This window comes from Mirounga leonina, unplaced genomic scaffold (assembly GCF_011800145.1).
Source record: "Mirounga leonina isolate KUSES-001 unplaced genomic scaffold, KU_Mleo_1.0 Mir_104, whole genome shotgun sequence".
Classification (NCBI taxonomy): Eukaryota; Metazoa; Chordata; class Mammalia; order Carnivora; family Phocidae; genus Mirounga; species Mirounga leonina.
In genome coordinates this window covers 2,404,773-2,428,124 of record NW_023270231.1, presented here as the reverse complement: position 1 = coordinate 2,428,124, position 23,352 = coordinate 2,404,773, and the positions used below count along the sequence as shown (strand labels likewise).

General features: G+C 38.5%; 2 protein-coding genes across 2 annotated transcripts in view; both read right to left on the bottom strand.

The window, feature by feature from the left end:
• SGCD (sarcoglycan delta) overlaps positions 1–23,352 on the bottom strand; it is a 774,199-nt gene that overhangs the window by 572,593 nt on the left and 178,254 nt on the right. The gene's annotated exons all lie outside the window — the stretch shown is intronic.
• LOC118015930 (40S ribosomal protein S12-like) lies at positions 282–777 on the bottom strand. Its single transcript, XM_035013003.1, is given in 2 exon segments — positions 282–411; positions 414–777. Coding segments are annotated over 2 exon segments (396 nt in total). The 5' UTR covers positions 700–777; the 3' UTR covers positions 282–301.

The window sequence follows — 23,352 nt, the reverse complement described above, 5'->3', positions numbered from 1 at the left end:
CCTAGCAACTTTCCCTATTATTATTTATAACAGATGGTATTTGTTTAATGTTTGGTAGACGTACAGGGCATCCAGTGTCATAACAAACTATATTCATTTGACTACTATTCCCATTTTACAGCTGAGAATTTAGGTTTATAAATTAAACAGCCTGCCCAAAGTTGTATAGCTATTAAGAGGCAAGAGTTCCCAGCTACTGATTGCATAGCAAAAGCTCTTAAAACCTACACGTAGCTGCCTCACAAAGTTATTATTATTATTATTATTTTTGGAACAAGAACCAAGAACCAAGTTTATTTGTTCATTTCTTGCACTTGAAGTATTCCTCGATGACATCCTTCACCTGAGACTCTTTGCCATAGTCCTTAACCACCACACAACTGCAACCAACCACTTTACGGGGTTTCCCTCTCTGTCAGTTTTACAGAGGCCTACTCATTCCCCTAGTTTCTTGTTGTCATCAACCTTGATTAGGTTGATTTGGTGCTCAGCACAAAGGGCCTCCACCAACTTGACATACACAGGCTCATCCCAGTTGGATGCAAGCACACAAAGATGGGCCTGGCGCTTGCCTAAGGCTTTGGCAGCTTCGCGAATTCCACGTGCTAGGCCATCGTGGATGAGGGCGGTCTTCAGCACCTCTTGTAAAGCAGTATTAACGTCCATTACACCCCCAGCAGCAATGCCTTCCTCGGCCATGGCGGTGGATTAGGAGTGTAGCCGAATCTTGACTGCACGCGACCTTCCCGCCTCCGCACGACTCGGCGGCTGGCAGGGAAAGAGCGCCTCACAAAGTTATTTTAATGCCCTTAGATAATACTACAGAATGTAAACAGTAAAAAGTAATCAACTTATAAATTTTTTTTTAAGATTTTTTTTTTTTAATTTTATTTATTTGACAGAGAGAGACACAGCGAGAGAGAGAACACAAGCAGGGGGAGTGGGAGAGGGAGAAGCAGGCTCCCCGCTGAGCAGGGAGCCCGATGTGGGGCTCGATCCCAGGACCCTGGGACCATGACCTGAGCCAAAGGCAGACGCTTAACGACTGAGCCACCCAGGCGCCCCTCAACTTATAAATTTCAAGATTAACATTAAAATTAAACATTTACTAAAATGCACGTATCTTGTTTACTCCTATTTTTCTGTCATAATAACTGGTAGGATCAGAATAGTTTTCCGATTGCAAAACAAACTCTCTAAAGTGGCCTACAATATACCAATTCATCAAATTAGACAACGTTCTTCATTATTTTTTATAAAATATAGCAACCAGTGCCCACATCATGATAAACAATTGAGGCTACTCGACTACTTTGTTATAGCTCACACCTTTCTACCCTAGTAAGCTGAGCAGTGCACATTCTAAGAGGCAACCATGTCAGTTCCCAAACCTGCTTATTTCAGTTACTCTTGTTTAAAAAAAGCACGTTTCGGGCACCTGGGTGGCTCAGTTGGTTAAGCGACTGCCTTCGGCTCAGGTCATGATCCTGGAGTCCCTGGAATGAGTCCCACATCGGGCTCCCGGCTCAGCAGGGGGTCTGCTTCTCCCTCTGACCCTCCCCCCTCTCATGTGCTCTCTCTCATTCTCTCTCAAATAAATAAATAAAATCTTTAAAAAAAAAAAAAACACGTTTCTACAGTGTTTACTATTAATACTATATAAATAAAAATGTGTGGTAAAAAAACCCAAAATTTGTTTCCATGAAGCTGAAAAATCAGGGTGGAAATACAACTATAACACAGTTGAACATATGAATTTGAATGAAAGATACATCTATAAAGTGGTACAGGAGTTGATTTGGGGCATGACAGAGAAAGGTTACCTATGTTTGGTTCACCTGAGGATTCAAGAGAAGAGAGCTTCAGGCACCTGGGTGGCTCAGTCGGTTAAGTGTCTGCCTTCCGCTCAAGTCATGATCCCAGGGGCCTGGGATCAAGCCTCATATCAGGCTCCCTGCTCAGCAGGGAGTCTGCTTCTCCCTTTGCCCCTCCCCCTGCACGTGCTCCTTCCCACTCTCCCTCTCAAATAAATAAAATCTTTAAGAGAGAGAGAGAGAGCTTCATGGAAAGGGGGTGTTTGGTTTAACGTGGACAAACTACTAGCATTTTGCAAAGCGGAAATCACACAAATTTAAGTTAATATGGCCATATGGACCATTAATAGAGTCTAATTTAGAACAGCAAGAGTTCTAATTTAGAACATTTTACAGAGAACTGTTGAACTGGCACAGAATAATAAAGGGAGAACTTCCAGTCTTGGTAACTCTGATGACAGAGGTTTCAACTGGAAACCAGGGATGAGCTTCTAGGCACTCCAAAATTTATGCACCACGTTTTGTTATTTCTATTTTCCTAGGGAGAAGGCCCACAGCTTCTGATTCAAAGTAAGATTTAGAATTGGTGACTTATAGACTTATTCCAAGGTCATTTGATGGGCTAATGAGAAGTATAAGTTAGTTGTGATTTCCAACTTTATTTGCTTTTAAATGTCCATAACAGGTACCAGAAGTAACAGGCAGTGACTCTGGAAAGAAAAATGCTGTCCAGAAAAATAAAATGGAGTAACTATATACTACATTTAGAAAAACTCTCAATTGGACCTAAGCTGACAAGGACCCTGTCACATGGCAATCAAGGGGAAGAAATGCATTCTATAACCAAAACAGAGCATAATCAATAGGATACACATTTCCCAAAAGTTACTAATAAAGAATTCAAATCTTTAACCCTGAAGATACTATACACTAAAATAATGCATCACTGGAGATTGAATTAAAGATAAATAAAAAATGTGTTTTAATAAACTGAACATCACTAAAGGGGGGATTAACTTTACAGATGTATCAGTGGGCAAACAGAAGCAGTTGTGTTCATCTCCAAAAAGAGATTAATGGGATACACATGCCCATTCTAATATGCACCCCCAATTTTACTTTGAGTAGTTTGCTTCAAAGTGGTGAACTGTTAAATATAGGTCATTAGTCAGTGCATGTTTAATTATATACCAGTATTTCTTGAAGATTAAAAATGTCTACAGTTCAATTATCTCCACATAGCAGGTCCCATTTCCTTTTTTTTTTATATAAAGATTTTATTTATTTATTCATGAGAGAGAGAGAGAGAGGCAGAGAGAGAAGCAGGCTCCCAAGGAGCAGGGAGCCCGATGTGGGACTCGATCCCAGGACCCTGGGATCATGACCTGAGCCGAAGGCAGACGCTTAACCATCTGAGCCACCCAGGCGCCCCCCATTTTCTATTCATTCAGTTTGGAACAATGTAGTCACAAAATATATTGTCTTAGATTAAAATCTGCGGGATAGTACTCCACAAGGCTGATTTCAAAGGGGAAAAATACACCTACTTCACTTCTCAGCAAGAACACAAGCTACTGCTTTATACCTTTCTACATTCAAGTGGATCTGAGAGCACAGCAATGACCCCTCAGACCCTTCTCTCTATCCCCCATGCCACACAATTACCATACAGCTGGCCTTTCACATCCAAGTCATGCAAAATGGCTTAATCTTTCATGTAAATGATCTCAACTCTGGTTTTGAGGCTCTGATCCCACACATAAGTCCTCTTCAGATCTTTGGATTACTATAAGTAGTTACCAACAGAGTTAACATTCTGATGCAAACCTAAGTGATCTTTTACAAGAAGAGATCATTCCTCAGGAGAGAGAAAAAAAAAAAAAAAGAGATGATAGTATTTAAGTTCTGAGTTTAAGGTAGAAGACCCAGAAAAACAATTTATGGTGCTTGGAATAATTTACTTGATTACACGTATTACAAGTATTTTCCTTCATGTTTTTGTAATGAACCTGACCATGAAAAAACAAATTTACGTCTGTCAACTGTCTCATTATGAGTTGAGTTCATTTGGTGCAGAAAACCTACAGTTTAATTGCTTGATTTATATTTGGCTTGTAGAATGCATACTGAAACATTACTCTTTTAATTATGTTAATTTATAACTGAAAAGCTAAATTTACAAAGGCAATAACATTAATTATTTACTTGCCCATTAAAGTTGAATATATATTACCAAGCTAATTGGTTTCATAAGTCTGCCAAAAAATTAAAAACAAGTTTGTTCACTGATTTATATGGGAAAGGTACACATATTGTCAGTAGGTTACTTGTTCTTTATTGGATTACATGAAAATATGTGTAAAATACTTCATCTATACACTATTCCAACTATCGTCTTCCTTACTGAGTTAAAACACATTTCAAAGAAGGAATAGAGGCAATGAGTATTTATTCAATGCTTATTCTATATCATACGGTATATGAATTATCCCATTTAATCTAGTATCATTTCCTTTTTAAAGTTGAAGAAACCAAAGTTTGGAGAGATTAAAAAGTTTGCCAAGGCAAGGATCAAGATAATCAAATTAAGGACCTGCTCTAGAAACACTCAAGATCTTACCATTTATGCTGTATTGTTCTAATACCCATTATTTACAGCGGGGGGACATTTGCTAACTCAATGATTTCCTAAAGAAAAAACTTGCTTTAATGTCAAAATCAACTACTTTAATGAAAAATTTAATCATAATCCCATATGGATATTGACATAAAAAATAACCATAGAACCCAATCAAAAGCACAGAAATTACTGATTAGTCTGTACCCCAGTGACCTCAAATCAGAATAGCACAAGGATAAAGTCCAGCAAATACGCTTGAACCTTATCTCTACAGTAGGATTCAGTATTAAGCAGGTTCCGCTTAGACCACAACTCAACAAGGGGATTATAAATTAGAGAGGATAATACCCATCTTACTACCCTCTTGGGCATAGTGTGAAGATCAAATGTGAAATGGGTAAGAAAGAGCTATGAAAATTACCGAGCATTATGGAAATCCAAGTGAGTACAATTAGTGTTAGACTGTTTTGCACTTAAGGAATTCCCATGGAATTTAGTCTGAGTTTATAGGGAGACTAACTATATTCTCATGTAACCTGAAAGGCTTCTAAAATTTCTCTAATATAAAATTCAGCCAGATCTGGTCCAGGAAAAATTTCATTAATATGTGACCTTAACAAGGTATAATTAGCAGTTTTTAATTAATACTCAATAAAATATTGTGAAATGTCCTCAAAAGGGCTTGGGTCATTGTATTCTTATTGGATGTTTTTGATATCCAGGAAAAACCAAAATATTAAGGATGTATTTATTCACATACACTTTAAAAAATCATACAACTAAACTGCTAATGGTTATAGAGCAATTCGGACCATGTTCAAGTGTAATGAAAAGTGAATGTGAGCATTTTCTAAGAGATTTAAATGATACTTTGAATGTCTGCAAGTCTACTGGGAAGGAAAACAATATTCCACCTTAGCTGACTTCCTGGAACATTTCCAAACGTGGCCTAGTGATTTTAGATATTTTTCTATAGTAGTTCCAGACCTAGTGTATCATAATAAATTATCTTCTAATACTGCTGTGGAATACCTCCTATCATTCGTTATGATGGAATTTTGCTGAGGGCCAGAGGACTGAAATCATCTGATAAAGTTTAAATTACACTTTCTTTTTTTATTCAATATTTAAGCACTATTATGTTATGTCTGTGGAAAGACACAGGCTATTTCTCAATAGAAGGAAGAGACATTTCAACATTTTTATATCCCTTACATCATTAAAATGGAAAAAAATTTTATTGTGTTAAACTATGAAATAAAAATGCATCCACCATCTACTTAGAGCCTACTAAGTGCTAAAAGAAATTTCAGATCCTGAAATTTCAAGGAAAAAAAAGGTTCTTTGGAATGTCAAAATAACTTATCACTACCACCCACAGCAGAATAACATTATTCAACTTCAGAACTGGTCATGACACCCTATGGACCAATATTTCACTTCTCATTTATGAAGTCTAGAGCAGAAGTGGGGAGCTTACACATTACTTTCTATCCAACTCTGCTAATTATTCTGACATCAAGGGAATCTGGATTTGTAATTGCAGTAAGTTCTTGAGATTCAACTAGAAGTAGCTAAAACTCACCAAATCTAGAAAATCTAATCCAATTATTGAATTTTATACACTGATTTCTGTTAGGAATTGCACAGAAAACTTGTCATGAATTAAAATAGTAAATATGGCCTTTGAGTCAACTATTGAATCACATTTTACTTGCTAAAACATGTTGAACATTGGTGAAAAAAATAGCATTTAATCCAACACAGTTTTGCCTCTTCTGAATTATAAATGTTCATCAAAATAGAAATGTCACAGAGGGGGAAAAAAAAAATATATATATATATATATATATACACACACACACACACACATATACAAGCGTGGGCTGTCATTGAATTCCTGAAGGAAATGTTAATTAAAACTTTGTATATTACTCTTCGGGTGCCAGGCTGGTTCCATCAGTAGAACATGTGACTCTTGATCTCGGGGTTCTAAGTTCAAGCCCCAGGTTGGGTGTAGACATTACTTAAAAATAATTAAGATCTTTAAAGCTTCATGTATTACTCTATAAAACTATAATGGCATTCTAAAAAAGAAATGAAAAAAAAAATGGCCTATTTTACTAGACAAAGCTCCAGCATTACAGAGGATCTATAGAACTGATGTAATACTGCTAAGCAAGTAAGCATCAACATTTGTTTACATGTGCGACTTCTGAAAATTCTCACTAACTGCTAAAATCTGCATGCATACATCAGCTGGCTTGAGTCACCAAACATCACAATATACAGAACTATTTAAGAATTGCTGTGTAATTTAGGTCATTAAAATATGTTTACTAAAATGGCACAATGGTAGGCTTCAAAAGCTTTTGTTTTCAAATACAGAAGATAAAGACATTTATAAGTAACTCAAAAGAAAAATAAGGATTCATCAGAGAAGAACAGTGCTAGCTAAGGCAAAGGCATATTCCCATACTCTGGGTACCACTCTCGTGCTAAAACAAGATTCTTTCCACCAAACACACAGCTTTCCCTGGCTTCTCACCTGGACTGTTCCTATTCTACTCCTAGCACACCCAAGAGGTAAGAGCCTACATAAAATAAGAGATTTCACTGCATGAACCTAAATAGGTTTCAACCTGTGCATCCTAACTTGATTATCTAGAAATGATACATGTTGCATCACAGGAAAATGTCTAATGGAATCTTCAACGGGCCAGTCCATCATCTCAACTTCATTTTTATGAACGAAGAATTTCAGTGCTTTGCCTCTAAAATCAATCAATCCTTGCCTGATCTACCAGTGTAAGAGCTGCTTTGAAAAGATGTTAAAAAACCTTATCAAAAAAATATCAAAAGATATTCTTTAAAAAAAATCTCTCAATTACCAGCAGAGCCCATCTTCATATCCTCCCTCCTTTGTAGGTTGCTCAATTAGTACTTGTTTAAAAATGATTTGCCAATTTCTAATTTATCTTTTGTAAAAGCTGTGGTTTTGATCTAACAGGCATGGTCAAAGGAAAACACTATTGTAACAGGGACAAATGAAGATGCTGAATAATTAGATACCAGAATCATCATCATTTTTGGATTCCTAATAACAAAAGGAAAAGTTCTCTAAGAAATAAAAATGCTTCATGCTGTCCATCTTATGCTGAAGAAATAAATCGAAAAACACATCTATGTACACATGTATAAGACACATCTGCTGATATGTTGGACATATTTCTCTTCTCTTAATAGTGTTTTTGACATTCCCAGGTGATAACACCCCTAATAAAGTATTAAAAAAAAAATCTCTTTTCATGCTTTTTCTGTTCTAAGCCAATCCTATTCTTTCCTAAAGGCATTAGAAGGAGTGAGAGTTTTCTTTGGCTGTAGACTAATCAATACACTAAGTTGTACCATTACTTAACCTAATAACATTCTCATGTGAACAACTCTAAAAAAAATACAGTCTTTTCAGATTTTTGCCCCTTACTTCTTTCCTATGATTTTGTAGTGCATCGATGCATCATTTGGAGACCGCTCTGCTCCAATATGCTGCTATGCAGATTAGACACAAGGAGAGTCAAACTATATACACAGCCTATTACATATATGTGAACATGTATATGAAAAATATATACATATTCTTGTGAACCTCTTTACCACATAAAAAAGTTAAAGTAAAATTGACAACTTTCCACTGCTTATACTAATATAAAAAATAGGTGGGTATATTAGTTACCTATGGCTGTATAATAAATTACTAAAAACTTAGTGACTTAAAACAACAACCATCTCTCATCTCAGAATTTTTAGGGGTCGTGGATATGGACACACCTTAACTGGGTCCTCTGCTCCAGCATCTTGTATAAGGCTGTAATGAAGATGTTGGTCAGGGTTGGGAGTCTCACTTGACACTCGACAGGGGTAGGATCCACTTCCAAGCTCATGGGGCAATTTGCAGGATTCAAATTTGCTTGCAGGCTACTGAACTTCCCTGCTATGTGCCCCTCTGTGTATGACAGTGGCTTCATCAAATCCATCAAGGGATAGAGTCAACACAGAAAGTCTGCTAGCAAGACACAAGTTACAATTTCTTGTTTCTTAATCATAATGGTGACACCCCCTCACCTTAGACAAACTATTGGTGAGGAGCAAGTCATGAGGCAAGCCCATATTTCAGGGGAAGGAATCCCACACAGAATATGGGATCATTACGGGTTACCTTTGCTCTACATGCCTTAGTGGGAACGTAAACAAATAAGGAAGTTCATTTTCTACATGCACTTTGGCAATTGTTTTATTCACTTTATCATGGCTATTTTACCATTCCAGTATAGACAAATCTACTTTATTATTTTAAATCTACTTTATTCTTTTAAAAAGTCACATAGTACTTACTTTGTATATTTAGTTTCCAATGCTTTAGCTTTTCAAATGTTTCCATTTCTCCTTGGCTTTCATCTCCAGCCCCAGAAAGTAGAGATGATCTTGGGTTATAGAAGATTACTTCCAACATGAAATTTATTTAGGTTATGTTACTATTTCAACTTACTAAGGATCCACAAGACACACAAGAATGGCCCCAAACATCACAGAAAGGTACAAATATTTGTCAAGTTTAAGTTCTTCAGAAATTTCTATAGGAATGATAGGAACAGAATGAAAAAGAGATGTGGTGATTCCGCAAGTCCATTTGATTTCATTCAAACATAAATTTTGAGAGAACTTTAGGAAAATAAAGAGAGAGCAACTCATTTTCCTTAGGGCAGTGACTACTGATAGGTTCCTTCTAAGAATTTTGGGCTTTACACACTACAGAATGTACATAGTCTTCTACCTAGGTGAAGGCAATTGTTCACCTGGTAAAATCATAGATAGGTTCAAAAGGCCCCATTTGGCCATCACCAGACCTAAGTGTCTATTTACAGACCTGATATTGCCACCATAGTGTTCCTTTAACTTCATCTACAAAAGTTTTTACCAAGAATATACTGTAAGTCAGGACTATATTAGGTACTGGCAAAAGATTGCATGGTAAATAAGTTATAATAATAATTTTCTGTGAGTATGGAGAAATATATTTAGACAGAAATCTGACATGTAAACAGACAAGAAAACTATAGTACATATTTCTATTCAGGACAAGATGGCATAAATCTATTTCTCCATGCTCCATTTATGCAAAGCACAACCTTAGAAGCCCTATAAACTGTCAACCCTGCTGTGAGAGACAACCAAAGGAGAACTCTAATAGGCAATAAAAAAAGGAAAAGGAAAGCAAGACCCCAGGATAAGAGGGACAGCATAGTGGCCAGATGTTTAATTTCCTCATTATCCTTAAGGAGAGAGACCACCCAGACCTGGCATTCACAAGAACCCCCAACCTGGGGGGTGAGGGGGTGGAGAGAAAGAAAGAGAGAGAAAGGCATCCAGGTAAACGGATTGTTCCCTAGAATCAAAGGAGAGTTTTTCTGACAACAAACTCAAAACAAACGGCAAGGGGGATCCATTGAGAGACCAGCCAAAAAAAAAAAAAAACAGCCCCATAGGGAAACATGGGCCTGAGACATCCTCTTCCCACCAAGAGATACCAAGTCAGGGCACAGAGCTGGCAGGAAAAACTCAGCTACAGCAGCAGCATGGTCCAAGAAATCCTTTTGTCCTCATGGGCCCTTGACCCTCTCCCCCAAAACACTAGGATGGGTAGTCAGAACTAGGAAAAAGGAAATAATCACAAAGAGGCCCACATCGAGAAGCTGCTTTATTCCTATGGAACCAACTCCCCTCAATGGCCTAGAGACACTGGGCAGAGGTACCAATAAGGGCATACCATGAACTCCTAGCTCCTCTGAAAAAGAGTCAGTCTTAGTAGTGAGGCAGCCCAACCTGGAGAAACCCCTTCTGCCCCAGCAGGCAGTAAGAGTTGGGATGAATGGGAATTCATCAGTGGTACCAGACAAACCAAGCAGAGCAGAGTATTACCAAAAGGGCTCTGGAAATTCAACTGCCATTGGAACTACAGCCCATAAAATTTAACAAAGACCTGTGTGCTAGAACAAACCAAGGTAACTGCCTACTAAATTAAACATTTAAACATTTAAATAGGACCTAGAGTCTCCTGCCATAACGACTTAAATGAGAAAAGACCATCAGATGATGCTAACACCAAGATGAATCAAAGGTTGGAGTTCCGTGACAAGGATTTTTTTTTTTTTAAGATTTTATTTATTTATTCATGAGAGAGAGAGAGAGAGAGAGAGAGAGGCAGAGGCAGAGGGAGAAGCAGGCTCCCCGCAGAGCAGGGAGCCCGATGTGGGACTCGATCCCAGGACCCTGGGATCATGACCTGAGCTGAAGGCAGACGCTTAACCGACTGAGCCACCCAGGCGTCCCCCGTGACAAGGATTTTAAAGGAGCTGTCATGAAAAAGCTTCAACTATCAATTTCAAACTCTCGAAACAAAAGGAAATCTCAAAGAAATTCTAGAACAGAACAGAAATTATAGAACTGAAAAAATACAGTTATAGAAACAAAAAATTCTGCATGGATAGCAGAATGGAAATGACAAAGGACAGATCTTGAGGACAAAATAATAGAATCCACCCCATCTTAACAATATAAAAAGAATAGGAAAAAACAGAATAAAAAATGATGCCTTAGGGACCCAGTAACTAAAGAGTAATGATGAAAGAGCCAATATTTTTATCCCTGGAGTCCTAAAAGTGGAGGAACTGAAAGGTTATTGAGGGAAGGAGGGAGGCTCAAATTTTCAAATTTGGGGAAAGACACAAAACAACGTATCTACGAAGTAAGTACACTCTCAACAGGGTAAAATCAGAGAAATTCAGAATAAGACACATCATAATTAAACTTGTGTAAACTCAAGATAAAATCTTAAAAGCAGCCAGAGAGAAGTATTACATTGCCTAGAGAGAAATACCAAGCAGAGTAACCACAGATTTTTCACCTGAAACCATAAAGGCGAACATTTTTTCAGATGCTAAAAGAAAATAACTATTAACCATGAAATCTCTATCAGGCAAATGATCCTTTAAGAAAGGGGAGTAAGAACATTATAAAATGAAGAAAAACTAAAATATTTTGTTGTTAGCAAAGATACCCTTAAAGAATGGCTAAAGGAAGTTTCAAAGAGAAAGGAAAGGAATAAGAAGAAATCTTAGAGTAGCAGGAAGTATCAGGAAGAAGGAACAAGAAGATAGGATACAGTGAACTATCCCCTTCCTAAGTTTCATCAACAAAAGCTAGAATAACATCTGATATGCAAGACAATGCTATTTAAAAGTGGTAAAGTTAAAGAGACCAAAACAGAAGTGAGGTTCCCCCATTTCACTCTAGGTGTTAAAATGCTGGTAGCACTAGACTGTTTTAAGTCTACTTTTTTCTGGATATTATATTAACAAGAGTGACTACTACAAAAACTACACAAAAAGATGCACTCTAATACACTATAAACAAATCAAGATGAAAATTTTAAAAAGTTCAACTAAACTGCAGGAAGGCAAGAAAAAAAGTATAAAAATAAGGTATAAAATGGCATAGTTAAGCACTACTGTATTAATTTTTGAACAGCTTTATTAAGATACAGTTCACATATCTTTTTCAAAGATATTATCCAATGGGTATTAGTGTATTCAGAGTTGTGCACTATTACAATTTTCAAATTTTTTCATTACTCCAAAAGAAACTCCAGACCATGTGGCTGTCTTACCCCCAAATCCTCATCTTCTCCAGCTTAGGCAACCACTAATCTGTGTCTATAAATTTTCATATTTCAATTCATTCCAAAATTTCATATAATTGGAATTATGCAATGTATCCTCCTTTTTGACTGGATTCTTTCAGTTAGTGTAACATTGCCAAGGTTCATCCATGTTGTAGCATATATCAGTACTTATTTTTATTAATTGCCAAATAATATTCCACTATATGGATATACTACATTTTATTTATCTCTTCATCAGTTAATAAATATTCAGGTTGTGTCCACTTTTAAGGTATTATAAATAATGCTATGAACATTTGCATAGTTTTTATAAAGACATGTTTTATGTTTACATTCTCTTGGGTCTACATATATCTAAGAGTAGTTATTGGATCACATGGTAACTATGTTTAACCATTTGAGAAAATGCCAGACTGCTTTCCAAAGCAGTTGTACCATTTTAAATTCTCACAGGCAGTGTGTGAAGATTCTGATTTTTCCACATCCTTGTCAAAACTTGTCATTTCTATTGCTGTCCTTTTTTTTGTTTTGTTTTGTTTTATAATTATTGCCATTCTAGTGGATATGAAGCATTATCTTACTCTGGTTTTCATTTGCATTTCCCTGATGATGATAAACATCTTTTCATGTGCTTATTGGCTATCTTTATATCTTCTGTTCAAATAATTTGACCATTTTAAACTTGCTTTTATTATTGAGTTATGTTCTCTAGTTTTTTCCAAACATTTTATTCACCTGAGAGGGGTGGGAGAGCATGCAGGAACGCAGGAGCAGGGGGGAGGGGCAGAAGGAGAGGGAGAAGCAGACGGCCCACTGAGCAGGGAGCTTGATCTCTGGGCTCCATCCCGAGACCCTAAGATCATGACCTGAGCCAAAGGCAGATGCTTAACCGACTGAGCCACCCAGGTGCCCCTGTTCTAGTTCTTTATACATTCTAGATACAAGTTCTTTTTCAGATTGGAGGAAAAAAAACTTTTTTCCCTCCATTCTCTAGATGGTCTTCTTTCTTTTGAAAGTGTGTCCTTTGGGGCGCCTGGGTGGCTCAGTTGGTTGGGCGACTGCCTTCGGCTCAGGTCATGATCCCACAGTCCTGGGATCGAGCCCCGCATGGGGCTCCCTGCTCTGCGGGGAGCCTGCTTCTCCCTCTCCCACTTCCCCTGCTTGTGTTCCCTCTCTCGCTGTGTCTCTCTCTGTCAAATAAATAAATAAAAAGTGTGTCCTTTGAAGCACAGAAGTTTCAAATTTTGACAATGTCCACTCGTACCAGTCTTAATGAGCTGTACTAGAAGTTCTAGCCACTGAAACAAGACAAAAGAAAGAGCAGATTGGAAAGTAAGAGACAAAAATGAAGAAAACCTCAAGGAATCTCCCCTAGACAACCTTCCCCCCCCACAGATAGCGGAAGTAGTAAGTGTAAGGTCATAGGTTTTAAGATCTACACACAAAAATCAATCACATTTCTATATACTAACAAGTAACATACAGTAATTGAAGTTGAACAAACACCATCACCTACAATCACTCCAAAGAAAATAAAACACAGACATAATCTGTTTTGTCCAGTATCTATATACTAAAAAACTACAAAATGCTGAAAAAATTGAAGAAGTTGTAAATAAATTTTAAAATTACTGTATTCATGGATTGGAATACTCAATATAGTAAAGGTGTCAATTCTGCCCATATTCATTTGAGGGCTTAAGGCAATACCTATCAAACTCCAAACAAATTCTTTTTTTGTAGACACAGGCAAGCTTATTTTAAAATTTAATTGAGAAGACACAGGCTCTTGAGTATCCAAAAAAATGATGAAGTCGAAAAAATTATTCTATCTGACAGCAAGGTCTACTACACAGCTCTAGTAATCATGACAATGTGGTATTTCTCGGGGGACAGACAAATTGATCATCAGCACAGAGTAGAGAACCCAGAAAAAGATCCACAGAAATAGCCTTACCTGATTTTTGACCAAAGTACAACACAATGGGAAAAAAAAGAAGATAGCCTTTTTATCAAACATTACTGAAACAGGACATCCACAGCAAAAAAATTAATCTTGACCTAAACCTCACAATTTTACAAAAATTAACTCAAAATGGATTACAGACCAAAATGTAAAACAAATCTGCAAAACTTTTAGGAAAAAATCTTTGGAGTCTATGATGAAGGATAGTTGGAAGAAAGTCAAGCAGGGACAAAGGGCTCCCCCATTCTTTTTTTTTTTTTTTGAAGATTTTTTATTTATTTATTTGACAGAGATAGACACAGTGAGAGCAGGAACACAAGCAGGGGGAGTGGGAGAGGGAGAAGCAGGCTTCCCGCAGAGCAGGAAGCCCGATGCGGGGCTCCATCCCAAGACCCTGGGATCATGACCTGAGCCGAAGACAGATGCTTAACAACTAAGCCACCCAGGCACCCCGGGCCCCCCCCATCCTAAGAGGAAACCACCCTTAAAAGGATTTTACACCACCCTGGAAGGAGCCCTCCACCCTTTCCCACATGATAGAAAGAGGACAAAAACCTGATTGGGTGACAGGCACCTGAGGCTTAATCAGATTACAACAGCCCGCCAACAAGCCCATAAAAACCCCTAGACTTAGGGGCGCGTGGGTGGCTCAGTCATTAAACAACTGCCTTCGGCTCAGGTCATGATCCCGGAGTCCTGGGATCAAGCCCCCCATCGGGCTCCCTGCTCCGCGGGAAGCCTGTTTCTCCCTCTCCCTCTCCCTCTGCTTGTGATCCTGCTCTCACTGTGTCTGTCTCTGTCAAATAAAATCTTTAAAAAACAAAAACAAAAACCCTAGACTTAGAAAGTCCGGTGGCAACCCTCTCCTCTCCGGTCCCCTCCCTCTCGGGAGCTCTGTACTACCTTTCAATAAACTTTACTATCACTCAATAAACTTTACTTTGCTGCCCACCACTCTTTGTCTGGTCTACCTCTTCAGTCTTTGAAGTGGCGTGACCAAGAACCACAGGCACTAAAGGAGAAGAAATCCTGTAACATCTAGGACAAGGAGGACAAGAGTTCTTAAACTTGATACCGAAAACACAAGGCATAGAAGGAAAAATTGGTACACTGGGCCCCATTAAAACTAACAAACAGCTGTGGATATGTGAAATTACATTTGAAAGAGATTGAAAGACAACTGATAGACTAAGAGAAAATGTTTGCATACCACATACCCAGGAAAAGATACGTATCTAAAATACATACTAGTCTCATAAATCAACAGTAAACACACATGCCAGACGATACAATTAGAAAATGGGCAAAGGACACACAGATATTTCACCAGAAAAGCTATACAGATGGCAAATAAGCACATGAAAAGATCTTCAACACAATTAGTCATTAGGGAATATAAATAAAGGCATAATGAGGTACTGCTTAGACAGGTATGAGGTGGCTTAAAAAAAAGGGGGGGGGCACCTAGGTGGCTCAGTTGGTTAAGCGACTGCTTTCGGCTCAGGTCATGATCCTGGAGTCCCAGGATCGAGTCCCGCATCAGGCTCCCTGCTCGGCAGGGAGTCTGCTTCTCCCTCTGACCCTCCTCCCTCTCATGTGCTCTCTCTCTCTCATTCTGTCTCAAATAAATAAATAAAATCTTTAAAAAAAAAAAAAAGTGACCACACCAAATGCTAGCAAAGATGCTGAGGAACTGGACCACTCATACATTGCTGGTAGGATTTTAAACTGGCACAGCTGGGGTGCCTGGGTGGCTCAGGTCATGATCCCAGGGTCCTGGGATTGAGTCCCGCATCGGGCTTCCTGCTAGGCAGGGAGCCTGCTTCTCCCTCTGCCTCTCTCTCTGACTCCCAAGAATAAATAAATAAAATATTTAATAAATAAATAAATAAATAAATTGGCACAGCTACTTTGGAAAAACAGCTTTGTATTTAAAAAAAAAAAATCAATATGCAACTATCCTATGACCCAGCAACTGTACCTCTGGGCATTTTTCTTCTTTATATTCCTTGCATATTCTAGAGAATTCAAAACATATGCTCATACATACTTGTACATAAACATTTACAGTGGCTTTGTTGGTAATAGCTATATTGGTAATAGCTATAAATAGCTATAAATTAGAATCCTAAGGGATGAGTGGTTCAACAAACTATAGTACATACTGTATCATACTCAGTAATAAAAAGGAACAGTAATAAAATGAACACATTCAACAACTTGGATGAATCTATAGGGAATTATCTGAATCAGAGCCAATCACAAATGTCACAAACTGTAGGATTCAATTTTTTTAAGATTTATAGTTTTTATTTTTTTAATGTTTTTATTATGTTATATTGGTCACCATGTAGTACTTCATTAGTTTTTGATGTAGTGTCCATGATTCATTACTTGTGTATAACACCTATTTAGAGAGCAAGCGTGTGAGCAGTGGGAGGGGTAAAGAGAGGGAAAGAGAAGAATCTCAGATTCCCCACTGAGCACGGAGCCTGATGCGGGGCTCGATCCCACGACCCTGAGATCATGACCTGAGTGGAAATCAAGAGTCAGGCACTGAACCCACTGAGACACCCAGGCATTACACACATGATTCAAATTATAGAACACTTTTAAAATGACAAAAATTTTAGAAATGGAGGGCAGATGAATGGCTGCCAGGGGTGAAGTACAGGGGGACATGGAGGGAACAGAGAAGATTATGGTTATAAAAGGGCAACATGAAAGACTATAGGGAGGCTGAAACTTTTTAGTATCTTGTCTGCACAGGTGAAACATATACCCACCCACGTGATCAAACTGTACAGAATTTAGTGCATGCACACACACACACATACATACACAAACGAGTTCAAGGAAAACTGCAGAAGCCTAGGTAAGACTGTCAAGATCCTTGTAAAATTATACTACAGTTTTGAAAAATATTACTGGTGAATGAAAATGGGCAAAGTGTACAGGGATCTTTCTGCATTATTTCTTAACAACTGCATGGGCATTTACTATCTTCATAACATTTTCAAATGAAAAAAGTAAACCAGTTTCCAAACTATAGTACAGCGGCGCGCTTCAAGAGAGGCAAGGCTAGAAATACGCTCTTCTGCTACCTTCCTTAGAGTTCGGCATTCCCTAGAGAAAGGTAACAAAGGAGAGTTGTTTTTTCATTTTGTTTTTTCCCTGTGAGGCAGTAGCTCAAAGCTAAAAAAAAAAAGACAACCAGATGTTGAAACTAAGAAAGTATATTTAAAATGGCAGCGAAAAGTTAATCTTTCTAACTTCTAAAGATTAGTTGTCTTTTAGATGCTTTACCCTGAGGCCACACCACAGAAACCTTACAAATCCTGTCCGAACTTAAAGCTGCTCCTTTCCTGCCAACACCCACAGCCAGTCCTCATCCGGGAACAGACACTGACCTGAGTGAGGATGCCTGGAGGCCAGCAGTGGTGACACACAAAGATGGAATTTCAGGGAAGACAAGTTATTAGAAAGCAGAATGGCCAGGGGTGTGGGAAGGAGTCAGGAGGGCAAATGAAGACTTGAAGACCCTGGTGAGGACGGGAAAGTGAAGAGCCTCTGCTGACCTCCTATGGAAAGTACGTAATGGCCGTTGTTGCTCAACTGTCCTAATAAATAAAATCTTAAAAATATATATATAGGACTGGAGTTATAGAGATTGGTTACGGGGAAAAGAAGGAAGAGAGCAACTGATGGTGCTCTGAAGTAACTCCTCTGGAGGGCTTCCCAGAGCACCAACATCTGAGATGGGTCTTCAAGGACAGGGAGGAGTTTGCCAGGTGGGGACTTACTCTTACTACCTCTTTTTGGTATGGCAGTTGCTAAAGCCAAAATATTATCAGACGCCATTGACGTATTTGTAACCTGCTTAATTGGCTTGTCACGTAAAGATCCAGGAAAGGCCCAAAAGAGGGAGGGAGGGGAGAGGCAAGTGTTATCCAAGTGTACCCACTGACTTTTTCCCCTTTAATCCTTTTTCCTTTCATACATAATCATGTTAGGTAGGTGTTACACCTCCCCTCTGGCAAATAAAACACAGACACTCAGAGGTGGGAAAACAACTTGCCCAATGTCACACCACTTCAAGTAGAGTTTTTAAAACACAGGTTGGACTCCAGACTCCACACTTTTCCAGGACCATCACACTGGGACTGTAACAGATGTTATTATAGGAAGGGATAGGTCACATGCGTGATACACAGCACTTCACAGGATGGGGGTGAATGGGTGCTAAACCAGGGCCCTGAGGGCCACAACAGGGAAAGGAAGGCACAGGGAGAACGGAAGGTGAACTTCACCCAGGATACGCTTCTCCACTCCAGTCATTGGTGACTGCTCTCTCCCTTAAGGTTTTAGACTTCACAAGCCATGTTCCACGGAGCCTCTGAACAGCTCTTTCTGCTGAACATATGGGGCTTTCAAGCAAGGAGTTATATGAAGAAAACAGCTGTAGCGAAAAGCACAGGCAAAACTGACTGCCTTCCCCTGTTTTATTTATGTATCTTGTCTGCTCATTTAGACAGTATGCTCTTCATGGGCAGAAACAGGTCTCATTCTCTTGTATTTATCACAGCACTAAGCACCAAGAGCGGGATCGCTAATTCTCCCACCCAGTTGATCTGTCCAAGGATAGACACAGAGACCCTGGGCAGCCGTGTAATGTAATGAAGCAGAGATAAGATGAGATACAGGAGTACACCACCTGCTCCCTCCTGAATTTTCTACAAACCAGGCTTTTGAATTTCATTTATGAAATGAGACATAAGGGAAGGTGGGGGCATTACGGCCGTATCTTATGAAATTTTACAGTTCAAGAGGCTTTCAGACCACTATAGGGGGAGAAGTAAAGATGAAGGCTGTTGGTCGGACACCTGTTTCAATGGGATTTTTTGTTTGTTTCTGAGATATAATTGACATATAACATTAATCGAAGTTGTACAACACAATGATCTGGTATTTGTTGATCAATAAGATTTATAAAGAAAGAATTCTACAGTTAATAAAAACTGAAAATGCTGGTAATAGATGGTCACCAAATATCTTCCAGATCCAAGCTTCTACAAAGGAGTTATTCTAAAACACTTTTGATGTAGCTTGGAAGAGCACCCCAATGTATGTCCCCAAATCTGTTAGATCATCTATGGAGTCATCCAGATAGCCCATTAGATATTTTTTGCTTTTGTTTCTTTGCCTTTACTTTAAAAATAGATTTCACTGGCTCCTAGATTTCTATTTCTTACCAATTATTTAACAGCAGTTATGCCTTGTCCTTCCAGCACCACCTGGCAGAGCTCAAATTTATACGGATTCCTACATTTTAACACTACTCCCTGAAAATAGCTTTATTTTTCTACTCAGGGGTCCAATTCATTAATATTCATGTAATGGGTTCATTTTTAGATCTTTTCTTCCCATCCTTTAAGGCAGAAACTAAAACTAAGGGAAATCCTGGTTCTCAGGACATGAGTTCTAGTCTGTGAATTTCAGCACATCCTTCAGCCAGTCATATTGGGTTTCTCTAGTCAGTAACAGCAGCTGGGCAGTGTAAGGGTATAGCAAGATACAGCTGTAAAGCACCTGTAATCTACAAACATAACACAAGGGGTGCTTGCTCCCTCAGCCTCAATTGATGAGAACTTTCCTTGCAAAGGCGGCCCCTCTTTCTTTATGAATGCTGAAAATACAAAGTTCACATTCTAGACTTGAGTTCAGATGTTCAAAAATCATCTCTCTAGCTTTGCTCTTCTGAGGAAAGATTTAGTTCAACCTTCTAAGGTCAAGCCTGAAAAGAAACAAGTAAATCCTAAAAGAAATTGGGAAGCAAGCCTATAGGATACGGGCACGATACCTAACAGATTTAATTAACCTCCTGTCTCTGTCTCTTTTACTAGTTGCTTGTTTTTTCTTCCCCCTGTGTTTTTGTTTTATATTGGTTTGGGCAGTTTTGCTTTGTTTTTTGTTTTTGTTTTTTTAAACTCCAGGGTCCTCAGATAAAGGCCAAGGATTAGGTTCTCTTAGCCTTAAAGCATAATAGATTAGGCATAGTCTCTATATAATAGTCTCTATAGGAATAATATAGATGAACTCTTAGAAGATTTTACCACGAAAAGGTACAATGTTTTTGCAGGGAGTACAATTCTTATAGACACATTTATATAGGATATTTTATTTTCTACTGACAATCACACAAAAATTTAAAATGTGTCTGTAAGACTAGTGCTTTGGTTTAAGTGAGGATGAAATCTTGAACAGATCTTAAATCAGTTCTTCTGGGAGTCTAGACATAGTGCAGAGACACAGGGAGTGTTTGTGGCCCTTTCTTATGGCTTTGTTTTATTCCCAGAGAAACAAAGTGACACCAATTTTCTACAACAATTAAGTGCATTTAATCAAAATTATGTCACTCTTAATTTTTAGTATAAAAAAACTTCTCCAGTCTTTATAGTTACAATACCCAGATTATACCTATGAAGACTCAAACAGCTGTTTTCAGGCTACACTTGAATCCACCTTGAATTAATCATATTGCCCCCACTTCCAAGTAAACTTCTTGATCTTACTATTTCCATTAATTAAACCGACATATATTCCAACGTTAACAAAGCTATGTAATTTTCCTTGCCAGCCCCCATTCTTCTATATCCAGTTCCATCTGTGCAGCTCTGAAGAAGTCTCTTATTCAAAACATCCCCCCCCAAAATTTAAAAAGCTAAATATTTGAATGACCTTAGATAGGACTCAAATAATCCTCTCTTCTATCCTCTTACTTTGGGTCTACAGTCCTCTGGCCTCAAAGGTAGGAATACCCTCTTGGTTGTTCCAAGCCTTCTCTACAATCCAGCCATCCAAAAGCCCAATACCAAAGAAATGTTACCTTCAATTCTTATCAGATCATATTCCTCAAAATTTTTCGACAGGTACCTCAGTGAATAATTTAAATCCATACTACTACCATGGTATTCAAGGCCCTGTAAGGATCTGACCCCAGATTCCCCATCTATTCTCATTTTCCACTCCTTCTATTCCTGCCCACCTTACATTCCAGGAAGTTACTTAAGCAGGCAATTGGACTGCATCGTGCTCCAAAAACTTAACTTTTAAAATTACTTAAACAATAAGCCCAAGCTAATATTTCAGGATGATTTTTCTGTAACAAGAGTTTCAATTTCCTATAGGATTTTATTCACTAACCCTGGGAGCTCCTTGGGAGAATATATGACCTGAACAGTTTTGTGACTACCATAGGCGTAAAGATAACTGATGGTCTGAGAGCATCTCAGCACTCCTTCGGGGAGAAGAGCCAAATCTGGGGTCCACTAACAGCTAAAAAGGAGAAAGCAAGAGACATAAATGATAAAAAGCCAGTGAAGTGGGACATATTTCATAGATTGGTTGAAATGGCAGGTGTGGAGATTTTCTTTTCTATGGACAATAACCACAAAAACGACTTGTATTTATTGCATGAGAACTGTTTCCAGGCACTGTGCTCCTAAACCTGCGAAGTAGTGTTATTGTTTCTTTGTTTTGCAAATGGAGAAATTCAGGCCGAAAGAAGGCAAAGCCCTTTGTCAGTGCCACAGAACAGCTAAACCACAAAGTTGGAATTTGAACTCAAACCCGGTTGCCTCCAAAGTCTGTGGAGCTTAAAAACACTGGACTCTCTTACCTCACTGGCCTTGTAGAGCCTCTGCCAACAGACACGTGGAGACAGCCAAATCCACATGGTGCTCCCTGCGAGCAGAGTCTGATGTTTGCTGCAAGTTTGAATTTCTAAGACACCTCTTCTGACACAAGTTTAAAATAGCTCCACTCAGAGTCCTCAACCTTTCTCCCCCAACTCCCAAGTCCTTAGTCCTGAAGGGCTGCGTCCTCAAAATGCCCCTCAAACTCTCTCTCAGGGCACACAGCTCTTTAGCAGAAGGAGAAACGAAATAAGCTCAACCTCCCTTTCCTGCTTTCTCTCTCTTTCTCTGTTGGGGAAGCTACCTTAATTTATTATGTTCCTCTAGCCAGGGTGTGGCTTTGCTCGTTACACCTCATCATTTTCAGCTGGGCCAACTAATCAACGAATCTCCTTCAATGAAACAAAAGAACTTTCTTGATTTTCAAGATAACACAACACACTTGTAGAAATTTGGGAACTACGGGGCAGCACATAGAAGAAAATAAAGATCATCTATAACCACTCTCACATTTTGTAGTTTATACATCTAATCTTTTGTTTCTATGCCTACGCAAGAGATATTTATAAACTAACTTTTCTCAAGGCAAATCGCACAAATACACAAAAGTATGCAGACTGGTATAAAGAAATCCAATGTGCCCATCACTCAGCACAATTAGTATTAATCATGGCCAATCTCATTTCATCTACATTCATCCCAGACATCATGTCATTTCAACTGTAAATGTTCCATTATGTATTTTTATAAAGTAAATGTGCTTTTCATTAATCATAATCTAATACCATTATTTTACCTACAAATTTAACAATGGTTCCTTTATATCATTAAATATCCACAATTTAATGTCCATATTTCCAATTTCTCATGCATTTTTTTAAGTTACTTGTTTGAGTCAGAATAAAATTTAGGTCCATACATTGCTATGGGTCAATGAATGTCTTAAATCTTACCTCCTGAAAGTGTGTTGGGGGGGGGTGTTGAGGGGGTAGGGAGCAGCATAGGCATCACCTGAAAGCTTGTGAGAAATGCAGAACTTCAACCTCCCCCTACCCCACCACCCAGACCAATAGAATCAGAATCTGCATTTTAACAAGACCTCAGGTGACTTACATGCACATTAACTAAAGATTGAAGCTCATTGCTTCTAAGTCTCTTTTAATCTATGGTTTCCCACTCTCACTTCACCTTTTTATTTCATAAATCTTTCTTCTTAAAAAAAAAAAGATTTTATTTATTTTAGAGAGAGAGTGTGTGCATGCATGCGCATGAGCAGAGAGGAAGAGCAGAGGGAGAAGGGGAATCTCAAGCAGACTCCATGACCAGCGCAGAGCCCAAAACGGGGCTCATCCCACAATCCTGAGATCATGACCTGAGCCGAAATCAAGAGTCAGATGCTCAACCAACTGAGCCACCCAGATGCCCCCATTTCATAAATCTTTCTAGAAAACCTAGCTTGTAGGTCTCCTCAAATTTAGCATAGTGCAGCTATTACTAGTGTTATCTTCATGGTATTCTTT